This window comes from Lytechinus variegatus, chromosome 12 (genome assembly GCF_018143015.1).
Source record: "Lytechinus variegatus isolate NC3 chromosome 12, Lvar_3.0, whole genome shotgun sequence".
Lineage (NCBI taxonomy): Eukaryota > Metazoa > Echinodermata > Echinoidea > Temnopleuroida > Toxopneustidae > Lytechinus > Lytechinus variegatus.
Genome location: NC_054751.1, coordinates 22077084 through 22101507, shown reverse-complemented (window position 1 = coordinate 22101507; position 24424 = coordinate 22077084). Strand labels below are relative to the sequence as shown.

Here is a 24424-nt window from a genome sequence, read left to right as displayed (position 1 = left end):
TACTGCGTGGGGCTGATGCTTGCAATGCGCATGCTTACTATATTTTCATTCATAAATTGGCTTGCGTCGCAGTGGCTGGATGACGTCACTGCGCTGCAAAAGAAACATGGCGACGATTGAACGATCTCAGTCACATCATCACTTGAAAAACTAGTAGATATTTCGAGGGTAATTGGTGAGATTCAAAATGAGACTTGTGTACTTTTGTGATGAGTTTACAATCATGTCTTACACTACGCAATACAAATCAAATGTACGTCATACTGGTGAGCAATTTTCGGGTATCGGGTATTGATTTTTCTACCCGGGTACCCGAGGCTTCCGGGCGGGACCCGGGTACTCGGGTTTTAGTCCCAGCCCTAGGTTTAAGTATGGATAGCCATTTGTTACATAAATCACTAACAGTAGAGATATCATACTTCAGCTCATTTGGCTCTCAAATCATTCATAATTGTCTAGGAAGTATAAATAGATGATTGTCTTTACCATCAATGAATCAGGAAAGAGCACAGTAAACACAAGAAACATACAACTTAATAAAATTTGATACTTTTGGCTTCCCATACTTCAACTACAATTTTAAACCCGAGTTAAAGTTAAACCTGCTATCAGATTACGGGGCAATGAGGTCTACAAGAGCCTAAAGATCCAATTCATGAACCTCTTAATATTTAACAGAGATTTTGGGAATTATATAGAGTATTCTTGGCCAACTGACACTGTAAGCATGTTTTCAAACATCTCTCAATTTAAAACAGTACACAAGGTCGCTCCTTTATCATGAGGTAATACAAATAATCAACAGCCAAAAAAAAAAAGGTTTCAATTCATAACATATTCTTAAATCAGACATCTCAGTGATTTCACGATCAATATTTTTAACTTTGAAGTACCCTGAAATAATTTGCTTTGTTGCTCAAGGTGTATGAGTTTAAACAAGCCATATCAAAATAATTGTGTGCATACTGTGCAAAGCGATGGCATGATAATTTTTTTTAAATAATGAAAATAATAATTATTTTAAAAAACTCCCATCCGAAGTCCATCAATGTTTTATCAGTCTTTCTAACATTCATATGTAATGACATCCAAGTGAAAAATTACAGTTAAACCTCTATTTTAACCTCATCAGTAATTAATCAAAACTACCCTCAACATTTACATTCAATCCCATTACATTCTAATCTCAAATCTCAATAAATTCCACCTGACCTCAATATTAGCATTTGATCCACAAAGTGCCTGACAGAGTGCATCTGTTTTAGGAAGAGAAAACCAAGACAAATTTATCTCTCCATCTACATTCTTCAATAACTAATTCTGACATTCAACTTATCTCAATTTGATTTTTCAAAGATTCTCAAACGAATCGTGTGGCTACAGAAACAAGTCAAATAACAATACTATTACAAGTCACCAAGACAAGGTTAATATCAAGACCAGTTTACAATTAAGTCCCCTCAGCATCAGCCAATGAAAAGCTTCCCCTTAAATGGATTCATTAGAAAGGTTGATTCTGATTGGCTAATAAGAGACTGTCACTTGATCATAAATTAGCGACTTTCTTCCAAGCTCCCAGTTCATTGGCAAGCCCTATCTCAAAGAAATATCTCAAAATATCTAAGAAAATAATATTGAATTCAAATTGGGGAGGGAGTTAAAAACGACTGATCTTTCAATCATACGAGAATCATAAAAACAAAAATGAAAAATATTCATCAAAAGGGCACCTAAAACATCCACTCTTTCTCATTTTTTTTTGGTGATGGACTGTTTTAAGTACAGACCTAATAATAGCTATGGTACAGACAGAATCCTGCTATCACATCATCCATACCCATAGTACATATTAGACATCTCTATGAAATCATAGAATAGAGTTGTCCTCTTCAGCAAAACACCATAGATTGGAAACAAATCCACAGACCACAAAAGTACATATTACTTGTTCACCAGTGACCATATTTCTCCAGTCATCATCATGTAACTCCACACTAATGGAGTAAAGATGTTTACATCCTCCATGAAAGAATAATTTCTTGATAGAAGATGTATTCCCTAAGAGTGGCTCAGAGTATTAAAGCAACACAAGGGGGCTGTTTGACCACGAGAAAAGTCTGATTAAATGCGATACTCAAGCATGAATGTGCGGTGCATATCACATTGAAGAATATATGCAATAGAGCACATAATATATTGAAGTTTAATAAAGCAATGCAATATATACCACACGCAATGGGGAATTTAAATGCAATTTTTAGTCAGACTTGAATCTGTGTGAAACATCCCCCAGAGGAGTGCCGAAGGAGCATTTCATTTATCAGTCATTTTCCGTGACGATTTTGCTCTCCTCCAATCAGATGCAAGGATTCTAGCAATTCGTAGATTAACACATTTCAGTGATGATCACTGGCAATAGCTTCGTAAAAATCCATTAATCTATGGAGACATTACACTGTCCATTACACCCAACTTCTGATTGTTGTTACATTTAAAATACAGAAATGACTTCCTTTCTTTTCAAATGAAATCATGTTGTTTTATCTGGAATTCAAAAGATAAAGCTGGGAATCTCACTTGTAGGAGAACTCACACTGTCGAGAATCTTACTTTCTAACCTCCACTCTCTCCCCTATCTAACCTCCACTCCTACCTACTTTCTCTACGTCCTTTCCAGGACTTTTACCGTAAACCATTTCCGCAAGAATCTTACTGTTGTAACATAACCCAAGTACAGAAATCATTTCACAACAAATAAAAAACATGCTAGCATGAAGGCATAGATCCATTACACTTAGATGTGAAGCAGAATCATATCTGAATGAATGTTCAAGAAACCATAACGCGGTGAACATTTCTATCTTTCGTCACTCAAGGTAGGAGGGGAGGCTTCAAGATTATCACTTTTGATTCAAATGTGTCATAACACACAATATCTGCATTTAGATTTCAGGTTGGACCTTTCGTTCTTGCCATTCTAAAACATTGCTGACATTCGAGTACAGACATCATTTCTATCCTTTTGGGAGATATCAAAAAGAACCTGAATTATGTTTCACAAGTACCACGATTCAACATTTATCGTCAGAGCCTTATCGTTCAGATCCCAAATACGTTATGTAAGTACAGAAATGATTTCTAGTGTCTTCGATGTGAGAGGGGAAAGGGGGGCAAGGTGCTTCACTTCTGGTGGGAGGGTGAACGTCTTTCTTGGGAGTCCCGGTTTGAAGATTGCCGAGTGGAATGACGGAGGGATCTGGTCATCATCTAACGTGGGGTGAGTAAAAAAGAAAATGGAAAGAAAGGCAAATGAAAAATTAAAAACATGCAAAATTATAGATAGAATGCAAGCTGGCAAATGATAAATCAATGTGCTTAGATAACAGATCTATGTGTGAGTTAGAGGTATTATGGCTGCTAATGAAGAGCAAAGAGAGTGGGAATGTAAAATACTCAGTAACAATTAATTTATGAAAAGAAAAAGGCCTGATAATGATAAAATTTCCAAACCTTATTTCAGACCGTTCTTCAACTAAAATGAATGGAATTTCGCAGTGTTTGAGGTAAGTTTGTTAATTAAAATGACACAATTAAAGGTATAATACACAACTTCAAATGAGAATCAGTAGGTAATGTGAATCTTACATTGATATTACAGGATTAAAATAAATTTTCTTTTATAAAACACAAGAGGTGAACCTTATTTTATGTAAGTATAAGAATAATGTAAATTAAGTAGATCATAACACACACCTTTTATGAAAATAAAAGTGCCCAAAAACTTGTAAATTTTATTAATACGATATCATCAGCTAATGAAATAGATAAAAGAGATTATTAGCAAATAAAGGCGAAAATCCATAATTAATGTCCCTACTAATTTGTTTCTTCATTAATACATGTACAAGCAAACAGCAATCCCAAACTACACTCAAATTTACACTGCACACAATCATAAATCATCATTAAGATAACATTCCACACATACTTCAAAGTACTTCATATCTACAGCCAATGCTGATTATTTTACAGACATGTACAATAAATCTTTAATTATCTACACTTTCCCTAGTTTAATTGTCTCAGAATTTAAACCAGACTGTGATGTTGATTCCAGGTGGGTGTTTCATAAAGCTATTCGTAAGTTAAGAGCGACTTCAAGAACGACTGGTGAACCTTTCTTACGTGCTAAAAAATCACCAATGAACACCTTATGATGAATATATCACAAGAAAGGATCACCAGTCGTTCTTAAAATCACTCTTAACTTATGAACAGCTTTATGAAACAGTGCCCTGATCGTTTGTAGTAGCTAAATACCATGGCAACCTTGGAATAAACATTAACATTAAGACAGTAAAAAAAAAAACACACACACACTTTGCAGACATGTCAGAACAAATGAGCCGAAGAATATATATGGTGGAACCATACATTGAACATGTGCAGCCTATTTACATGCTGTATACTAATTTTACATTTTTCTGATTCCTGTCACATACTGTAATGATCCTCATCTTTATTTTATATAATATCCCAATACAGTGTATCGAACTACATTCATAGCAACAAAGTTTTTTTTTTTTTTTGGGGGGGGGGTCATTTCCAGGGCTCAAAACGCATTTATAATATTAATTATTGACTAACAGTAAAACTTCTATTAACTGATAGCAACCCATTAATACATTTTATTTGACTTGTTATTTACAATGCAAGGGATGTGCATGACGATTACAAGGGGGCATCATGTAAACCGACCCCCCCCCCACCCTTAACAAATTTTTCTGGATCAATACACTATTCGCCATTGTAAAATCCAATTACTAAAAAAATATTCATTTCTTGAATGATGGTTAATAAATTGAAAGGTGATAAAATCTTATTATTGAAAAGGTATTTGAACACATGCACATCAGTCAGGCCAGCCTGATATATTATCAAATCTAGAAAGGTTCTGTAAAGTAAGACTATGACCAGAAAGCGCTTCATGAAAATCGTCAGCATTGACTTGTCAACTTTGACCACTTCAGTGAAATGCTTAGTTTCAATTGGCTGAGAAGCAATGGACTCTGACTGTTACTATGGTAACTGTCAAATAATAACAAGTTGTCAGAAGTTACATGTTTAATGGCAGGAGAGTTTCACAAAAAAGTAAAGTGTGACAAATTTATGGTATTTTTAATGACTGCAGAACAGTAGTGTTTGTCTTGTGCCTGGTAAATCTGGGCCCCGTCTTACGAAGAGTTACGATCAATCCAATCAATCGTAACTCTATTGGAATCCATCAGTGTCATAATTTCTACTATAGGAAATTTGTAAAATGTCCTTTGTAAACAAAGGAAAACACACCAAATTGTCAAGAAATCAATGAATTTGTGGATATACATTCATATCTAGAATTTTTTTTAACAAACTAGCATTTTATACGTTGATGTTGCTGGCCGTCCATAGCGATTGATCGGATCAATCGCAACTCTTTGTAAGACGGGGCACTGATCTCTGACCAATGCAATGCTGGGTCATAATACAATAGGCATTTCGTAACTTCAATTGGTATTGAACGCAAATGAACTCTATGTGAAACAGCTCCCTGACCAAAGCTGGTCTTAAATGTTGATGTGATTGATTAATCAATGATTTAAGCTTTGATTGAAGGACACATTTTCATGTATGAAAAACTTTACAAGTGTAAATATCTCAAATTACTGACAAAGTTTGACACTCTACATGTATGTCCCACATACACAAGCTTGGTGATACATCAATACAACCTCATTATCATGCGTGCATGGAAAATTCAAGCTCATGCACTTTTCAGATCATCTTCCTCAAAATCCTTCCTGGTAAACCTATCCACTTAAAATCTCAGAAACTCTTGCTATCTCATGCACTGTAATCTTCACCACTATCCATATCCATTACCTCTTGCCTACGATTCAACTGCCTCTTGGTTAGATTCTCCGTCGACGCGTACCGCCCTCTCGAGGTAGCCAAGTTTTCAGAAGACGAGTACCTGCTGGACCTGTTGGACGACCGGAGTGAGGTGGACCTCCGTAGCGTGGCCGGCCTCTCCACGTCGCTGCTCTCACTGTCTTGGTCTATCGGGTGCGAGGGAGGGGTCGGTTTCTTCCTGGGCGGGGACCTGGGCTTGGCTCTGGGCTTGGGCTGTGGGGGTAGACCATGGTACTGGTCCGAGATCAGGTATTCCAGATCCTTGTCAGGTCTATCGTCCCAATCATTGTCCGGTTGATGATGGATGTCTTCATGGCCCCACTCACTGCTGCGGAGGTAATGTTCGTGTTCTTTTTCCTCTCGTAACCTGTTATCTAGTTTATCCAAGCTCTGTAGAAGATCTCCATGCGTCGATGCACCGTAGTCGAGTTCATGTACTGAGGTCATAGGAAAGAGGAAAGAATGGATCAAGAAATGACTTCCTTAGTGTTCAGACTTTAAGCTCTAGTGTCTCCAACTATTCCTCCATATTCAAATTACTTACTGTATCATATCAACAATATTATATCACATTCTCAATATCATATCAAGTTTTCAGTGAATATCCTGTTCCACATACACATCACAGCCTGATTCTTGTACAGCTCAGAATCAATTGGAAACTGTTCCTACAGAGCTTATTTTATTCCATTGATGTACGAATATTATGACCAATTATCCATTTTCGTATAAAATACTACATACAAATTCATAAGCATGTATGAATATAAAAATATGACATGAAAATATTTGTTCTAGTTACATTCATAGAACAAAACTATTTCAATATTTTATATCTTACTTGCAAATCAGTATAGAAGTGAGACAAAATAGCAATTTTTTATCATCATATGAATTCATAAATTAATAAAGTGAAAATAAATGTATTCACAGTGTTAACAGGGCATTATAATGGTAATCTGTATTACGGTACCCTAAATTTAAAAATAACCAACGATGACAACAGGTAGAAGCAAATTATCTGGCAAACAGCTGGATAGATTTTCTACTGCCAATCCTTGTCACATAATATGGCAAGACGGCCATGATCCAATGCATGCAATAAATGCTCTTCAAAGATGGCCAATAGCAAAAGATGGCTCTAGCGGTAAACATCCTAATAACATCTTGCAGCCCAAGGCATTGATTCGGTCACAAACGCTCTGCTCTGCAAACCGTACCTCCTGCAATCTCTCATCCATGTGCCTCGTCACTCAGTGATCAATAAAAAGAAGAACTAATTATAATAGATTGCTTCCTCTTTTGAGTTTTGCAATATAGAGATTGGGTAGACGGTTTCAAAGGTGATAGGAGGAAAAAGAAAAGGAATGGCATGAGCAGAAGAAATCAAAGATAAAAAGAAGAGTAAAATAAGAAAATAGAGGTGATGCTTCGAAAATGATAAGAAATTTAAAGATATGCTCTAACAGAAATTTGAGAAAGGATGCAAAGATAAAAGAGAGTGAAAAGGAGAAAAAGAGAAACTGGAAGGATACGAACTTGGCATTGGCAGAGAGAGAGAGTGAGCTGAACTAATAAAACAGAGAAATTGGAAATAGAATCTGAAAAGATGGAGAGAATGAGAGAGAAAAGATAAGCCAAGAGAGACAAAAAATTGCATGAATGAATGAAAGAAAGAAAGAAAGAAAAGAAATGATGAAATTCAAGATAAAATCAATAAAGAAATGATGAAATTCAAGATAAAATCAATAAAGAAATGATGAAATTCAAGATAAAATCAATAAAGAAATGATGAAATTCAAGATAAAATCAATAAAGAAATGATGAAATTCAAGATAAAATCATAGGAAAAAAATCAGATGAAAACATAGGATACGTTGACATTCAGTGAAAGAGACAGATACAACCGACATTCACTCCCTGGCCGAGAGTGAGATAGACATATCTAAAAATACATCCTCCATAAGGGAGGAGGAAGTCCCAATGTTTACAATTCTCACGCAACAGACTCGTCTAAACTCAAGTACAAGGTTTTGTTTCTTTGGGGGAGAAACGTGAGGCAGACAGGCTTTGGGAGATTTCCTCAACAAGATTTGGGAGAAAGCAATTTGAGATCTTACTAACAAAACTGGAGGCTCTCTCCTCTAACAACATCTTAATATAAGAACAAAATATGGTTGGATGGTTGAGTGATGGGTATACTTGTTTTGATTCATAGCATTCCATTCTAAACATTTATCTTTGATCTTGATATTGAATTGTACTTCAGCTAAATGTTCTTGGAGACAGCACCAAAGGATACTTTTAAACAGACACCATATGTTGGGATGATCTTGAATTTCTGAGCCCAAGACAATCAAATATAAATTCCTCTCAGTGGTCAGAGGGGAAAAGGGGGACTGAAGAATGTGTAGAAAAAGCAAGAGGTGTAGGAGAGCAGGAGGCTTGAGTCAAGTGATCTTTGTGAGTGATAGGTGAACCCTGACACTCCTGTAGTCTGGGACTAAACCGGATTTAAAACCTGGAGGACTGACTGAACAACTTTGGGTGAATTTTTCAAAGGTTCATGAGCACAGTTCAAAGGCTTCATTTCCAATTTGTCTGACAATGCATCCTATTGCCAACTTGTCTACTATCGTTTGGTCTACCATCAGTTCGTCCACTATCAACATGGTGTAACTGCCAATTCGTCCACTCACCATTTCGTCTAATAACCACATGGTCCAATAACCGGAGCATTGTGGCCCAGTGGATGAGTCTCCCGACTTTGAAACAGAAGGTCGTGGGTTCGATTCCCAGCCATGGTGTAATTTCCGTCGGCAAGAAATTTATCCACATTGTGCTGCAATCAACCCAGGTGAGGTGAATGGGTACCTGGCAGGAATTTATTCCTTGAAATACGTGTGCACTGTAATCTTAGTAATTACGGCTGCCAAGCTAAAGCTGGGGTTATAAGTCCTTTGGAAGCGCATAGAGACATTATTCATAATTGTGATATGCACTATACAAGAACTGTGTATTATTATCATCATTATTACAGCCATTTAGTTCACATATCATTTGGTATAACTGGATTAAGTGTTAATTGTGTAAAATTAATTAAATGAAATGGATATTAGACCAACTGGTTATGAGAAGAAATGGTCACAGACGAAATGGTGATTAGACGAATCGATCATTGGACCAAATGCTTAGACAAATGTTGATGGATGGAATGGCATTAGACTAAATGAAAGTAGACCATGTGGTGAGTGGACGAGTTGGCAGAAGACGAATTGGCAATTTACCGTTCACAGGACAGCAGAGAGATCAAATAGGCCTACACTTTGTAGACCAAGGTACTGCTGTGAAGATGCATGTCAATGAACTTACATTCTGGTGTGAGCAGTGTGCCAAGATCAGACTCGTCCTGCTGTGACCTTGCACCCCTTTTACTCTTGTCCATGATGACCACCTCCTCTTCTTCTTGTGAGTCGGTTTCTGGAGGTGGCAACCTCTTCTGTTCTTCCATTGTTCCTGCAGCCATTGCGATCCCGGAGTACACCTTCAGCTGATCCAGCAGTGAGGATTGTCCCTGAGGAGATCAAACACACACAAAATTAATTATTACTATACATCAATTTATTACTGTTTCCATCAAGGGTTCTTTGATTGTCAACATCAAAGGACTATAGAAACTATTTTCCAAGACTACTAAACGACACAGTATTGTTGTTGAATAAATGAAGTGGTGTATCTGTCTGCAAACACATAAAAATACTTTTCGGATAGAACATGATTGAATTTTTTTCTGTTTCAATTTCACTATCATCATAATATATAGGAAGGTGACCTGTGTGATGATGTCATTTTGACACTTTAATTCACTGCTAATTACATGTAGATCAGGTCATGAAATTTTGTAAAATAAGACCAACAGAGAACAGAGAATGATGAAGCTGTAATCAATTCAAATTGAATTTGGAGGTTTGTGCAATCAGCATTAATAATATCTTCTCTGATGGTTATTTAATTGTAAGTTTGGGGCATTAAAGGATATGTTCTATAAAAACAAAAAATGTGTATAATATAATAAGCTACACAACATCAAGGAGAGATGATTTTCTGAATTTTGCGGGGGACCCTTCAATATCAAGCGCAGTAACCTTAGTACAGGGATCAAATCTTAAATCACTTTCTAGATCACAAAGCTTAGCTTGCCAGATAGTATCATAATTGCTCTGACAATCCTTGAGATATGGGCCAAGAAGCAAAAGAAAATATCTGTCCTCTATCTGTGTATATGTCATTGACCAGAGATTTAATGTAATGGTAATTGAGCAAGAAGATCTCTTTGGAATATGCCAAGCCATCGCAACGTGTTTGCTTTTGTGTTTTTGTTAAAATGTTTCATCTTTTCAAACCTCTATTACTTAGACCTTGCCTTTCATTGACATATGATTTTTGATAACGTTCGCTGCAGGCTTATGATATACAGTACATCCCGAATAACCTAAACTGATAATTATCAATGAATTATCAAAACTTAATCACAAATATAATAGATAAGAGATCATTTTAAAGCTTGGTGTCTCCTTGTTCATCCAATATAAATTATATTTTTCATTCATGCATGGATGAGCAAATTCAATTGTGTTTGCTCACTCATACATGATTAGATATTCTTTTAAGTATCAGATGAAAGAGACTTCAGGTTATTTGTCTATTGTACATGTATTTGTGAGTAGGTTCTGATAAACCATTGGTAATTCTCTTTTCTTTTTTCTTTTTTATCTATTGAAAGTCTTGATGGTGAACCATGTAGTAAATAGTATAATGCAGGTGAAAGGCAGTTTTATGGATTCTTTTTTATGTCACATGGGTATATACATGCCATTCATAATGGTGATAATAAAGCCCTCCATCACAACCATCCCTCCCACAAATACAAACCTTAAAGCCCTCCATCATGATTGAGAGAGTAGCCTAATTTTAAATTCCTTCAAAGGGGGATGTGCACTTGATTCAAAAGGTCAAAGCTATGCTTTCTATGCATAAAGAAGCTATCAAATGAATCAGGAAAAGGGTTACTCCTCTGTATGCAGACCAAACCAAGGAACTATAAATACAAAGGATATGCAGGTGACTCTGTGTAAGACACTGTTCTCACTAAGTCCCTAAACTAGTTTACTGGAAACTAGTGGTCTTGCAAAAGTGGTCTTGGAAATCCACCTTGTTAAACTGGTTTTAGCGCAAGTGAAGACACAACCGTTCGTTGGGAAGCGATCTTCGCACATTTTGAGCACGTTACTCCACACGATAGAATGCCTACGCTGTGGTTTCGAAATTTGGTGGAAACTTGTCACCCCACTGAGAGTGTTTCCATAGCAACAAGATTGCTTTGTGTGAAGTGATTTTGAAAACCACTTTTGTGTGATCAAGTGGGAACACTAGCAAAGCGGTCTTCCAAACTGGATTCCTGAATCGGTTATCAGTAATGAGAATGGCCTCTAAGTCAAATCTCTTGGGGCTATAGAAATCTATATTAATTAGGCAAAATTCAAATAAGAAGTATTCATTAAATATTTACACGTTTTCTATTCTATTTTCTCAAAAATATAATAAAATCGGAAATTAGCAAACACAATCACCTCCACTGAAAGCACCTTTTGACTACAAAAAGTTAACACGAACTTCCACAGAAGGAAGCAAACACATGCAGGGCAATATATAATTTTCTTCATTAGTGTTGAAAAAAAATGTGCAAATACTCAAGAAAAAAAAGATGGAAAATGGAAGACAAATATATAAAATTTCATAAACATTGCTCTATGGGTGAAAGATTCAAGTGTAGTACATGTAATTTGAAGAATGAAATAACAGAGCAGGGAGAGAATACAAGACTAGCCTATTACAGATACAGTGAATATATCTAGTACAAGATTGTTGCAGCTAATGATTTTCTTATCATGCAGTCTGGAAGAGATGACCATTATCTCCAACATTGTGAGTCAAATCTAAAAGTACCAGTACAGTTCGTTTCGGTAGTATGCACCAGGGCTAAGATTAGATACAGCTTGACAGCTTCAGGAAGTTGGCATATTGCAATGACCACAACATGACATGAAGGTGCATTACATCAATTCAATATAAACCTTCAAATACACATAGGCCTACATGAATCTATACAAAACAATGACAGGAGGCAGTGCCCCCCCCCTCCACAACAGAATGTACAGTAGTTAGCCCATTTTTTTTTTCAAAAACCTCCCAAAAATTTACCTTCTTGGCATTTAATAAAATGGTATCCAATTTGACTTCTGCTCCCTTCCTTTATTCCCTCAAATACTAAATTGGCTCGGTGTAAAAATGGCAGAGGTAATAATGGCAGAGGTAAAAATGGCAGAGGTAAAAATGGCAAAGGTAAAAATGGCAGAGGTAAAAATGGCAGAGGTAATAAAGGCAGAAGTAAAAATGGCAGAGGTAAAAATGGCAGAGGTAAAAATGGCAGAGGTAATAATGGCAGAGGTAAAAATGTCAGAGGTCATAATGGTATAGGAACCCCCATGAAAAAAAAATAAAAAAGCCCCCGCATGTAAGCCCTACATAGATTAACTAAGAAAGGTTCTAAGAAAATAAAAATAATGGAAAGGGTGACATTCTTAAAATCATAGTTAGATCGTTTGCACCAAATTGATAATCTTTTGGCTAGAATATCTTATTTTTTCTGGACTCTCACGGACGGCCCACTCTTGATCGCAATTGTACTTAATTCATTACAGGGGAAGTTAAACCTCAGTTAAAATTCATTGTAGAATAGCAGAAAAAATAAAATGATAATGGTGAGCGTTTTAGGAAATCAATCAAAGATTAAAAAAGCTATAGCCTACTGTTATATTTTAATGATGACGTCATTTGCGAGCAGCTTTCCCATAATTTTGGTGTATGGAAAATAATAATGAAATGTAATTTTCAAAAAAAAGATCCAAATGTTTTTTTTTATCTTCAGTATATATCAAGAGACAAATCATTTCACTGTGACGCTCCTGAAATATTTTTTTAAAACAATTATGAACCATTTTTAGTGCATATGCCATGGGGCAGCTTCCCATATATGACGTCAAACCCTTTGGGAACCTGGCATCCACTTGGACTAGCTGCATTGAGGTATTGCTCTAAAGACTGAACAATAATTGTCTGCTAATTTGCATTTAACGTATCACATTAATCAGGGGTAGATTTTCCAAGGGGGGCACATTTTCCTGAAAAATGACACGAAAATTTTTTTCCGCCAACTAACTCGTCCACAAAAATAATTAGCAAGCAGAAAAGGGTCTCGCTGAAAAAAGGGGGCACACTTGAGTTAGCATATTTGCTAGATTTTAATTGTACCTCTCAAGGGGGGGGGGCTGGCACGGGCCAGCTGTGCCCCTTGGATCCGCCAGTGACATCAATATCTATTCATCATGATCCATCATGATATGGAAATAAAAAAATACTTTCATTACAGAATGTTCAGTTATTTTTTATCCAGTTTAAATAATTAAAGTAGTTCGACGTAGACCCGGACTTGTTCGTTTCAGAGGGTTAGTGGCTGCACACATTGGTGTTTACATTTTTAAAAAATTGTATGTAAAGCGTTGTTCTGCTTACGAGCTTAAGATAAGATCCTTTCATCATGCAGTCACTAATTGAAATCATTTTGGCAAGAAAATGCTTGAGTTTAGTTATATAAATGACAGAGTATAGATCTTAAATGACGAAAAACAACATAATATTTTAAAGCCCATTTCGTCGACAAGAGTCCGGTCATGGATGATAATTATTATGATGTAGCCTATCTTTATCATCTTTACCTCTGCCATTTTCACCTCTGCCATTATTACCTCTGCCATTTTTACCTCTGCCAATTTTACCTCTGCCATTTTTACCTCTGCCATTATTACCCCTGCCATTTTTACCACTGCCATTTTTACCTCTGCCATTTTTACCTATGCCATTTTTACCTCTGCCATTTTTACCTTTGCCATTTTTACCTTTGCCATTTTTACCTCTCCCATTATTACCTCTGCCATTATTACCTCTGCCATTATTACCTCTGCCATTTTACCTGGCACCACTAAATTACCCCCCTCCCCCATCAAAATTGTCCACATACGATCTTGAAACAAAGTATAAAAAAAACATGTAATATTTCAAGGAAATGCCTTAGTCAATAGTCACACCATTCTGATTAACAAAGTTATTACATAACAACATCTATATTGTTATTATCAACTTATATTGTAGTTTGATAGAATCAGAAACTAGACCTTCACATAAAGAAATACACAAACATGCTCCATTTTCATTACAATACCTGCACTATACATCAGGGAAAAATATGTGTGTACACATACAATTACATTGATATACATGAGTAGAATTTTAATTAAGACAGTTCTATAGTAAATATTGGAGGGGGGGTTGTGGTGCAAAACAGCTTTGAAAATAATGCAACATTTTCCAATATCTTGACACTAACATCATACTCTAAAAAAATAAATACTTGGATTAGTTGGATAACACTCAATACCAATTTATACAACAGCATGATCTAAAACACCAACTGCAAAACTGTGGTCACAAAATAACAGACAAGTCATCGCAGACAGCTTACTGGCATTGTCAATCAAGAGTCAAAGAGATTTGTCTATGATTAATTTAAGGATGTTTGACGACTTCTAAAGTTTGTTGAACTCTCAATGTCAATTGGATTGCTAGCTACATGTAGAGGGTGACAAAATTGGCTTAAGATTTAATGCTGTTAACTTTCTGGATTTGTTTTCAAAACATATTTTTCCTCAAGGATGATGGAGGGGTGTAGCCATTTTGCCTAATTGTAGTGATGACAAGGATTTGAACAATTATAAAGGAGTCGTTACCTAGCTCTGAACAACATACAAGATTATGCCTCTTTCACACCTGTTATATTTATTTGAACAACAACAACAACAAAAAGCAATGAAAATAAAATTCCAAACTAAGGATGCAGGTGGTACACCAATAGGCAGGGTGACCAGACGTCCCGTATTTCCCGGGATTGTCCCGTATATTTCTCCTTTGTCCTGGCGTCCCGACAAACCCTTCCCGGGACGCCTGTTTGTCCCGTATTTCAGAATATTGAACAAAATGTAGTTAATACATTCAAAAGTGACGAATTTTAATTAAATAATTAACCAACAGATGAAGAAGCAGAGACAACAATTAAACCGATAACTGTAAACTTTTCTCGGGGGGGGGGGGGGGTGGGCCACTTCCATTCACGAGTGGATACCATGCGCGGCCATGGGGTCTCGAAAAGCACCCTAAACACGTAATTTCCATATTCTGAAAATGCACCCCTTAACAAGTATTAGCGTGTGAAACCCTACCCTTAACAAGTATTGGAAACAAAACGATACTCTTGGCAAATATTCCCTGAAATGAACCCCTAAACAAGTACAGGAATGTCTTCTTGTAACGGGTCCTTTGGTTGTCGGCTTTACCTTATTTGGTTTAGTACGACCCCACCTTCTACACCTCGCGCAAATAGGACTCTAAACACGAAGTGTTGGGGCAAAAAGGACATCCTTTATAAAACATTTTAATTTTGTTTTATCATCCCCGCAAATTAGACCCTAAACACGTAATTTTACTAGCAAAATAGATACCCTTTTTTCATTATTTTTGCGTTTTTGACACCCTTTTCACGTTACGTACGTAACGTGCCCTATCGTGAAAAGGACTTCCTTTTTACGTGTTTTTTTTTGGTCGCGCATGGTATCCACTCGTCAATGTAAGTGGCCCCCGGGAAACTTGCAAGTTCTGCGGTTATTTTCTTGCTAACCCAATACATCGCAAACGAAGTGGCCTCGACTGGCCTCCTGCCTGTGTATGGCAGGCTACTAGATAGGCATGTGGGATAGGAGCAAATTCTCAATGGTGCAAACAATCTCACTTGATAAACAATTTTTCCACCAAAATAATCACAAAATCGGCGGGAAATTTTAATAATTGTTATGGATTCTCAGATTAATTTTGGAGATGTAAATCGGAGGAACAAGTTATTGAGTTTTCATAACTAGATCTAGTTGTTTCAGCTTTCGTTTTGAGTCTTGGTGGGTACAATGCCGCGATGTTTCATCTAATTTTTAACTTTGACAATATGTTTCACTTTGAAATTTTATTCATTTCTAAAACGTTTTACTATTTAAAATTTTTAAAATACATTTAAAAAAATACCAAATAACATGATTTTTGTTAGATGTTTGGGTTTTTTTTTTATTGCTTGAAGTTTGAAATTTTTTCCTCTTTCTTTCTTTTCTACCCTATCCTTCCTGCTTGCCCTTTTTTGTTCCATCTATCTTTATTTCCTATCTTTCTTTCCTGAGCATTTCTCTCGCTCTCTGTTCATTTTTCTTTCTTTCTTACTTTCTCGTACTTTCCTTCCTTATCAAATTTCCTTTTTTATTTTCTTCATTCTTTCTTTCCTCTCCCTTCCTCTCCTGTTTCTTTCCGTTCGATCTCTCCTTTCATTATTTTCTTTAATTTCGTTCTCTCCTCCCTTCATTCTTCCCTCTCTCTCTTTCTTCTTTTCTTTATTTCAGTTTTTCCTTCAAATTCTTTTCCCTTATTTTTTCTCTCATTCCCTTCCTGTTTTTCTTCTTTCTTCCAAAGAATGAAGGAAACGTATTTCTTTCTTTCCTCCTCTCTTTATTTACCTTTTCCCTTTAAGTCTCTCCTTTATTTTGTCTTTCACAATTATTCATCTTTCTTGCCTTTTCTTTCTTTTTCTTTATTTCTATATTCATTTCAAAGAATGACGGAAACCTTTTTTTAAATCTTTTATTCTTTCTTTCATCCTTTTATTCTAACTTTCTTTTTTCCCCCAATTCTTTTCTTCATTTTCTTTCCTTCTCAATTCATCTCTTTTCTTTCTCTCCTTCATTCTTTCGTTCACCCTCCCTGCCAATGCTTTATATTTTATTTCACAAGTCTAACGCTGTGTGTGGCCTTTTTTGTTGACATTTGTTTGTCGATTGTCCCGCATTTCATTTTGTGAAATCTGGTCACCCTGCCAATAGGCCCTATACATAAAGGGGGCACTGAGTTTAAGAATTTCAACTTTGGACAATTTGCAATGTAGCAATATTGTAATCACAAAAATAAAGCTTATTAATGTTTTAATCTAATTCTAAGTGCCCCATACCCCCTCCTCGAAGACAGGTTTTGAACAAACCCTATTACAAATAACACAAATCCATATGACCTAAAAATATACCTTTGAAGCACAATTCAAATCTGTTTGTTCTTCAGAAAAATACACTTTTGTCACCAGCAACAACCAAAATAGCCATGTATTAGCATACCGACTACACCCACATGTCACAGGATACAAGTAAATGTATAATCATGTACATGTATTATGCATGCTCATCTCGATTGAATATTGGCAAGTACTTCACAGGGAGTGTATAAATGCTCTTCATTTCTTTCATGCTATCACCATGGAAATACAGTACAAAGCTCTGACTCTCTTGTGACTTCACTTGTTTCAGAATGCTTTACACAATCAAGGCATATTAGGGTTTCATCAGCTTTGGGGCCTACAGCTAGGCTAGAATGGATTTGGTGGAATGAATCTGCGGTTTTCTAGGGAGAAAGATTTCTTCCAAAGGGATGTAGGATGATAAACTCTCTATTAGATTCACGCTAGTGAAATCAAGTATTAAAATGAGCATAATTTTGAAAACTCAAGCAAGATCCGTCTAGCATGACCCTCTCCTATTTGCAAGCTGTGCAACATTAATTACACTTTTCATGAAAACATAATATTATTTGTGTGCATTGTATGATGATGACAATTAATTACATGGGTACGCAGAAATTTTTTAAGACATAATGGACTTATCTCACAAAATAAGCAAAACTAAGCCAACCCCCCCCCAAAAAAAAAAAATAAATAAATAAATAAAAGACTTCTAAAGAGGATCCCAAAAAGTACAACATTAGCGACATTCAAATACAAATTCATTCCTAGGTATTGAAAAAATCCATGCTTACTTATATTTTTTTCAAAGACACAAGGACAAATAGGTTAACAGCACATAAGCACAAACATACTCGCAAGAAGAAAACAGGAAATACAATTATTAACGTAAAAGCCAGGAATTTTTTTTACATTTCCACAACATAAGTAAATTACATAAAATCTCCATGCACATGCCTAGAATTTACAAATTGAATTTATAAAACACATCTTCTAGAGATCCTACAAACATCAGCGAATAAATTCATAGATCTTTATCAGTACAGTGAATCATTTGAAATTATTTACAGAAATAAAAGACTCCACAATTCCCAACCATATCTTGATAAAAAAATCTCAAAAATCTGTATGGATGTGTGCATGGCAAAGAACATCAAAGAAAACCATCAACATGCTTTTTATAGCTGGTTTATAGGAAACAGAAAATTTATGAGGAATTTCAATTTAGAATTTTGAGTAAATACATACAGAAAGTTATACAATCATTGAGGATTGAGGAGTGTAAGGGGATAAAAAAAAAGAGAACAGGTGGGTCGATTAAGATACATGCATGCATGTAAAAAAATCATACCATTACTGATCGCAGTATTTAGAAAGAGTACAGAACTTCAAGTACACAACACTTTTCACAACACTGCCTCTTAATTTCTTTCTGTTTAAAACGGTCAAAACCAACTAAAAAGCAGGGAAGAGCTTCTCCTTCAGTGCAACACACATCAGGGATAATAAACACATTAGGTAATGAAATACATCTCACCCGCTTAGCTGGGGATAACTCCTGTATGCAGTTAATACAAAGAAGGAAATTAATGGTCGGAAGAGGTTAATGTAGTATTGGAATAAGTACTGGGAGATTATGATGAACAGATTTGAGTGAGATCCATGGGGGTCAATAGTTGGGGTTAGTCTATTTAATGCAGTATAGACATTTTGAACCAATTCATGTTTAATTCAAAACATGAAAAAGTGGCATTTCTTTTCCATAAATTGACGAACAGTAAGTTTGCTTTATCATCAAAGAGTTATAATATCTCCAGTTTCTCAGCAGACAATATCAGATAAAAAAAACAGACTTGTTTAAATATAACTTGGGAGTCAGGACTGATTTGATCTGAAATTCTCGAAGTTAATCACATTTGTAAACAATATGTACATGTTTATTTTGCCCTTTTTTCCAATGGAAAGATATTATGAAGGCATCAATCATAACTGACAAACTTATATACAAAACTATATTCTCTAAAGAAAATTAAAGTAATTTTTTAAAAAATTTAAAGTATCATGATCTTGAGTGAAATCCTTATAAGCATGTAGCAGATACAGATATGTAAAATCTCTATTGAAAAAATACATATATATAAACTTGTTAGAAACACTTTTTCAAAGTTATACTTTGAAGCATGCATATGTTATTACATTTACACCCGGGGGGGCCACTTACATTGACGAGTGGATACCATGCGCGACCAAAAAAACACGTAAAAAGGATGTCCTTTTCACGATAGGGCACGTTACGTACGTAACGTGAAAAGGGTGTCAAAAACACAAAAATAATGAAAAAAGGGTATCTATTTCGCTAGGAAAATTACGTGTTCAGGGTCGAATTTGCGGGGATGATAAAACAAAATTAAAATGTTTTATAAAGGATGTCTTTTTTGCCCCAACACTACGTGTTTAGAGTCCTATTTGCGCGAGGTGTAGAAGGTGGGGTCGTACTAAACCAAATAAGGTAAAGCCGACAACCAAAGGACCCGTAACAATAAAACATTCCTGTACTTGTTTAGGGGTTCATTTCAGGGAATATTTGCCAAGAGTATCGTTTTGTTTCCAATACTTGTTAAGGGTAGGGTTTCACACGCCAATACTTGTTAAGGGGTGCATTTTCAGAATATGGAAATTACGTGTTTAGGGTGCTTTTCGAGACCCCATGGTCGCGCATGGTATCCACTCGTGAATGGAAGTGGCCCCCCCGGGCATTTACACCATTTCAAAGAGTACATAAAAAAGAGCTGTACTTGAAAAATGTAAGTGTAGAAATTAGAGTTACATGTAGCTTTAATTTCACTAATTCATAAAAAGTTAAAATACATGTATATCACTATATACCTCGACATGTAGGCCTATACGCCTGTGTTCTACAATGATGGCAGTCTTGTGACAAGGTTTCCATGCACTTGTTATTTCAGCAAAAAAGCTAATGTGGTGAAATTCACATGTAGGCATATCAAAGCTAGCGACAGGAATTAAAGAACAAGTAGGCTTCCTGTTTTCCTTCAAACTTCGATATATCCCATGGGAAAGTTTAGTGACGTGAGAATGATATGATATAGGAACCAATCAGAGTACAGGGGAAAAAATAAAACAAGAAAGAAGACAAAGACTTTGAAGGAAAAAAATGATTTTATTTTCTGAAAAATAAACACCTTCGTCACACTCTCATTCTCAATCAGTTTATCATCGCCAAAGAAGAAGAAACTAGCACAAAAATGTTGATGGCAAAACAAATAACACAAATGTTAGTCCTCTAAACATACATTGAGTTGACACCCAAACTCATGAGCTTCGTTTACAATTTCAAACATAATCGCTTTTGGCATTTTTTGGATGAGGCTTCATGCCGTACAAGGTTGGGGCATAATCACGCAATCAAATGCATTCAATATTAAGAGAGCAGCCATTGATAAAGGATGTAACTTGCCTGTTCTTCTGTTAAATATGACCTAAATTTGCGCGCACGAATCAATAGGAAAGGGGCCTGAAATTTAGAAAGGATGAAAGGTAAGAGAAAACAAGACAATTATATAAAACTGGATGTGACTGCAAATATACTATTATACCATATTACAAATCACTTTATTTTCCAAATCATCTCCCATTTTTTTTAACGTGTTTTTTTTAAAGAAAAAACATACTGCCGTATTTTGGTTGCAAAAACATACTCATTGGCAGGTCTGTGATAATGCTGCTGATGATAATGATGATCATGATCTTACTACTCCTGATGACAATAACAATAATAGTGAATAATTCAATTATTTCTGCTTAAATTCTATACTTACATGTAGACCTGATAATTTCACATCTTATGCTGAAAGCACAAAATCTTTTTTTTTAAGAAAGAAACAATCTGGGGAAGTATCATACTCAAAGCTATACTATTGAATTCAACCTCACATAAAACATGACAACAAATTTGGATTCATGTACATGTAATGGCATTCCATGTCTATACATATGTATTTGCAAAATCAGACATGGTTTTATCATTATTAGCCTCATAAATTTATCATCCAACCCCCCACCCCACATTACAACTTATGTCGAGTTCTAAAAATTGTACATGTATCAACAAAGTTATAAAATCTATAAGCCATATTAACCCTTTGCGCAATGATGTTGCAATTTTGCACATTCATACAATTACATTCAACAATCGTAACAATTAGTTTTCTCCGTTACTTTCAAATTATATAAGCTAATAAAAGGCAATAGTTCTTAGATGACATTTATATCATAATAATCAGTATCAATGGTGCAATATGGATATCTTGAATTAAAGAACAAGACATGGAAACAATTGTCATTATTATCCCCTCAAAATTAATTCAGCGTGCAAAGAGCTCACAAATTTGCAGCCCGACTCGCAAACACGGAAGCAGGTTATCTCATCTCAAGAAAAAAAAAACCCTCATATGCAAACCACACTCATTCTTACATGTGGGTGAAACAAACCCACATTATGCATGCAACAAGTACATGTAGGGTCTCTTCTTACGTCAATGTAACCCCTCTACAACATGATAAATTCTCTCCTTCTACAGTACCATATTGAAGGTTCTGTTCTGTACATACTTCTTTCAGTCTCATTCACCAGTCTAATTTTTCTTTTACCTTTTAACCTTTATCATTTACCCTTCCTATTGAGCCCCAAGTATGTCAGAGATTGAACACTGGCCAATGCTGAATGATGACCATGATCATGCATAATTTGTGATGTACATGTATATTATAAATCCCTCTGTGGTATTAAAGGTCAAGTCCACCTCAGAAAAATGTTGATTTGAATCAATAGAGAAAAATCAGACAAGCACAATGCTGAAAATTTCATCAAAATCGGATGTAAAATAAGAAAGTTATGACATTTCAAAGTTTCGCTTATATTTAACAAAATAGGTATATGAACGAGCCAGCTACATCCAAATTATGAGAGTCGATGATGTCACTCACTATTTCTTTTGTTTTTTATTGTTTGAATCATACCATATTTCATTTTTTTACAAATTTGACAATTAGGACCTCCTTGCCTGAAGCACAAAATGTTAAAATAATGGAATTCCACGTGTTCAGGGAGGAATGAAACTTCAATTCACATAATGACGAGAAAATCAAAATATTTCTTTATAATAAAATACAAAAGAAATAGTGAGTGAGTGATGTCATCAGTTCCCTCATTTGCATACCGACTGATATGTGCCTATAACTGTTTTGTGAAATGAAGCGAAACTTTAAAATGTCATAACTTTCTTATTTTACATCCAATTTTGATGAAATTTTCAGTATTATGCTTGATTTTTTCTCTTTTTATTCAAAATCAAGTTTTTGTTGGGGTGGACTTGTCCTTTAAGTACATGAATGTCCCACTTCAGAAAACCCCAAAACCAAAGCTACAGTGCATCAAATGTACCTGGCGGTATCTTGTTTGAACATTTACATAATTAAATAAGTGTTTGGTACCGTAAAATTGTAAAATAGCCTTAAAAACAGACATACTGAAGCTCTTCGACATGCACAATATCGGAGTAAAATCAAATGATTGAATGGAACGCTAGAGCGAAATGGTACACAATAGAACCGAAAGAGACAATGGATGCTAAATGGCGAGCTGTAATTGATTGTCAAGGTAAACAATTTAGACCCAGTACCAGCCATAAATATAATTCTGAGAAGCCTTCTTTTAATTTCTTGCAATTAAACATTTGTGCTAAATTTGATTAAAAAAAAAAACGGAAATAAATTATCAACGTCGCTAGCAAATTCTTCTCATATTCAGAAGATAAATCTACTCAGAAGGGATAGAAATAAGTTTGACAACTTTTTCTGCTTTCAATTTTGTGCCAAATTCAGATTGGTAGAAAGAAATTGAAAACATTAGTCGAAGAGAAAAGTAATGTTTTTATGACTCCATCTACAAGGTAAGATTAAACAGGAAAATATAACAATTCTTCTTTATTGGAAATGCTATATTAAAGCTTTCATATTCAGTGAAGATAAAGTTTTTGTCATGGAGTTCTTGAAAAGGACTTCCACGGTATGAACTGTGAATGTGCAAGTTCTATTCCTCCACTTGAATTCCTCTCTGTGACATTCAAATACATGTACTTTACGACATTACTAAACCACAAACGGTTCAAAATCAAATGAAGATAAAAACGCCCGCTTTCATGCTTCCTATGCCTTTCCTCCCATCCCATTACGGTCAGAAAATGTGTAACCCGAAACCGCCGCCTTGCGAGGAAGGACGGCCACATTACGCATTCAACAAAAGCCACCGCTTTCTTCCTTCAAGCAAAGCGGTGATGGGCTTCCATTTTCTCTTGTGCATCCATCATCAGATATGAAACATGACGGTAATTCAAAGCTTACGCTATCTTCCTTGTGTGGCTGGAAGGTGCATAGGGGTGGGGGTACAAGCAATATACTTGTTGCTCTCTATAACCCCCCCCCAGCTTCTATTCTCTGTCTATTACTCCCATTCTATCTGGCTTTCTCACTGGCTTAATAGAGGGACCATCCGGTTCCGGTAGCCAATGGGTTAATCTTTGGAATTTTTGAAAAGGCTTCAGGATATGTGACATTTACTACTCTATATTTTGGCATTTGCAAGTCCATGTACACGTCCCTTTTAACATCATCTGCAGCGAGTACTAATCAAAGCCTTCAGGGAATAAGTCTTTCCAAATTTGTCTTTCATCGCTGGCATTTCATTATCATCCATGCTTTCATCATCCAAGTTTCATTATAATGAATGAAAACAAAATTCTGTGAGATATTGCAAGTCTCTAAACTCACACCCAAACGTACTGTAAACATGAATAATTCATACAGAAGAAAACTTTTTACTCCCGGGTTTTTTTTCTTTGTGCATGTTGAAGCAGATGAAAATAAACCAAATGATGTTGATCTGAACTTATAACCTCAAATCAAATCAAGAACATTGATCATTTGGTTTTATAAAATAACATAAATATTACCATTTTATTTTATTTTTATTTTTATGACACGTTTGGAAAAAACTATTTTTACAATAATTGTAGGAAAAATTCCACTTTTACTGTCAATGAAGTAACAAGGTTTACCTAATGAACATTCAAAGTTTAGTTGTTTAACATTTACCATTGATTCCTTGGTCCAAAATTGTTTACA

General features: G+C 35.5%; 1 protein-coding gene across 1 annotated transcript in view; it reads right to left on the bottom strand.

Annotated features, from left to right (window-relative positions):
- Positions 1–780: 780 nt before the first annotated feature.
- Positions 781–24424, bottom strand: part of LOC121424742 (receptor expression-enhancing protein 3-like) — a 59171-nt gene continuing 35527 nt past the window's right edge. Inside the window, exons 6-8 of the mRNA XM_041620503.1 lie at positions 9325–9526; positions 5923–6389; positions 781–3267 (exon numbers count right to left, since the gene is read on the bottom strand). Of these exons, the coding sequence (XP_041476437.1) occupies positions 3181–3267; positions 5923–6389; positions 9325–9526 (756 nt within the window). The 3' untranslated portion in view covers positions 781–3180. The remainder of the gene's footprint in view (positions 3268–5922; positions 6390–9324; positions 9527–24424) is intronic.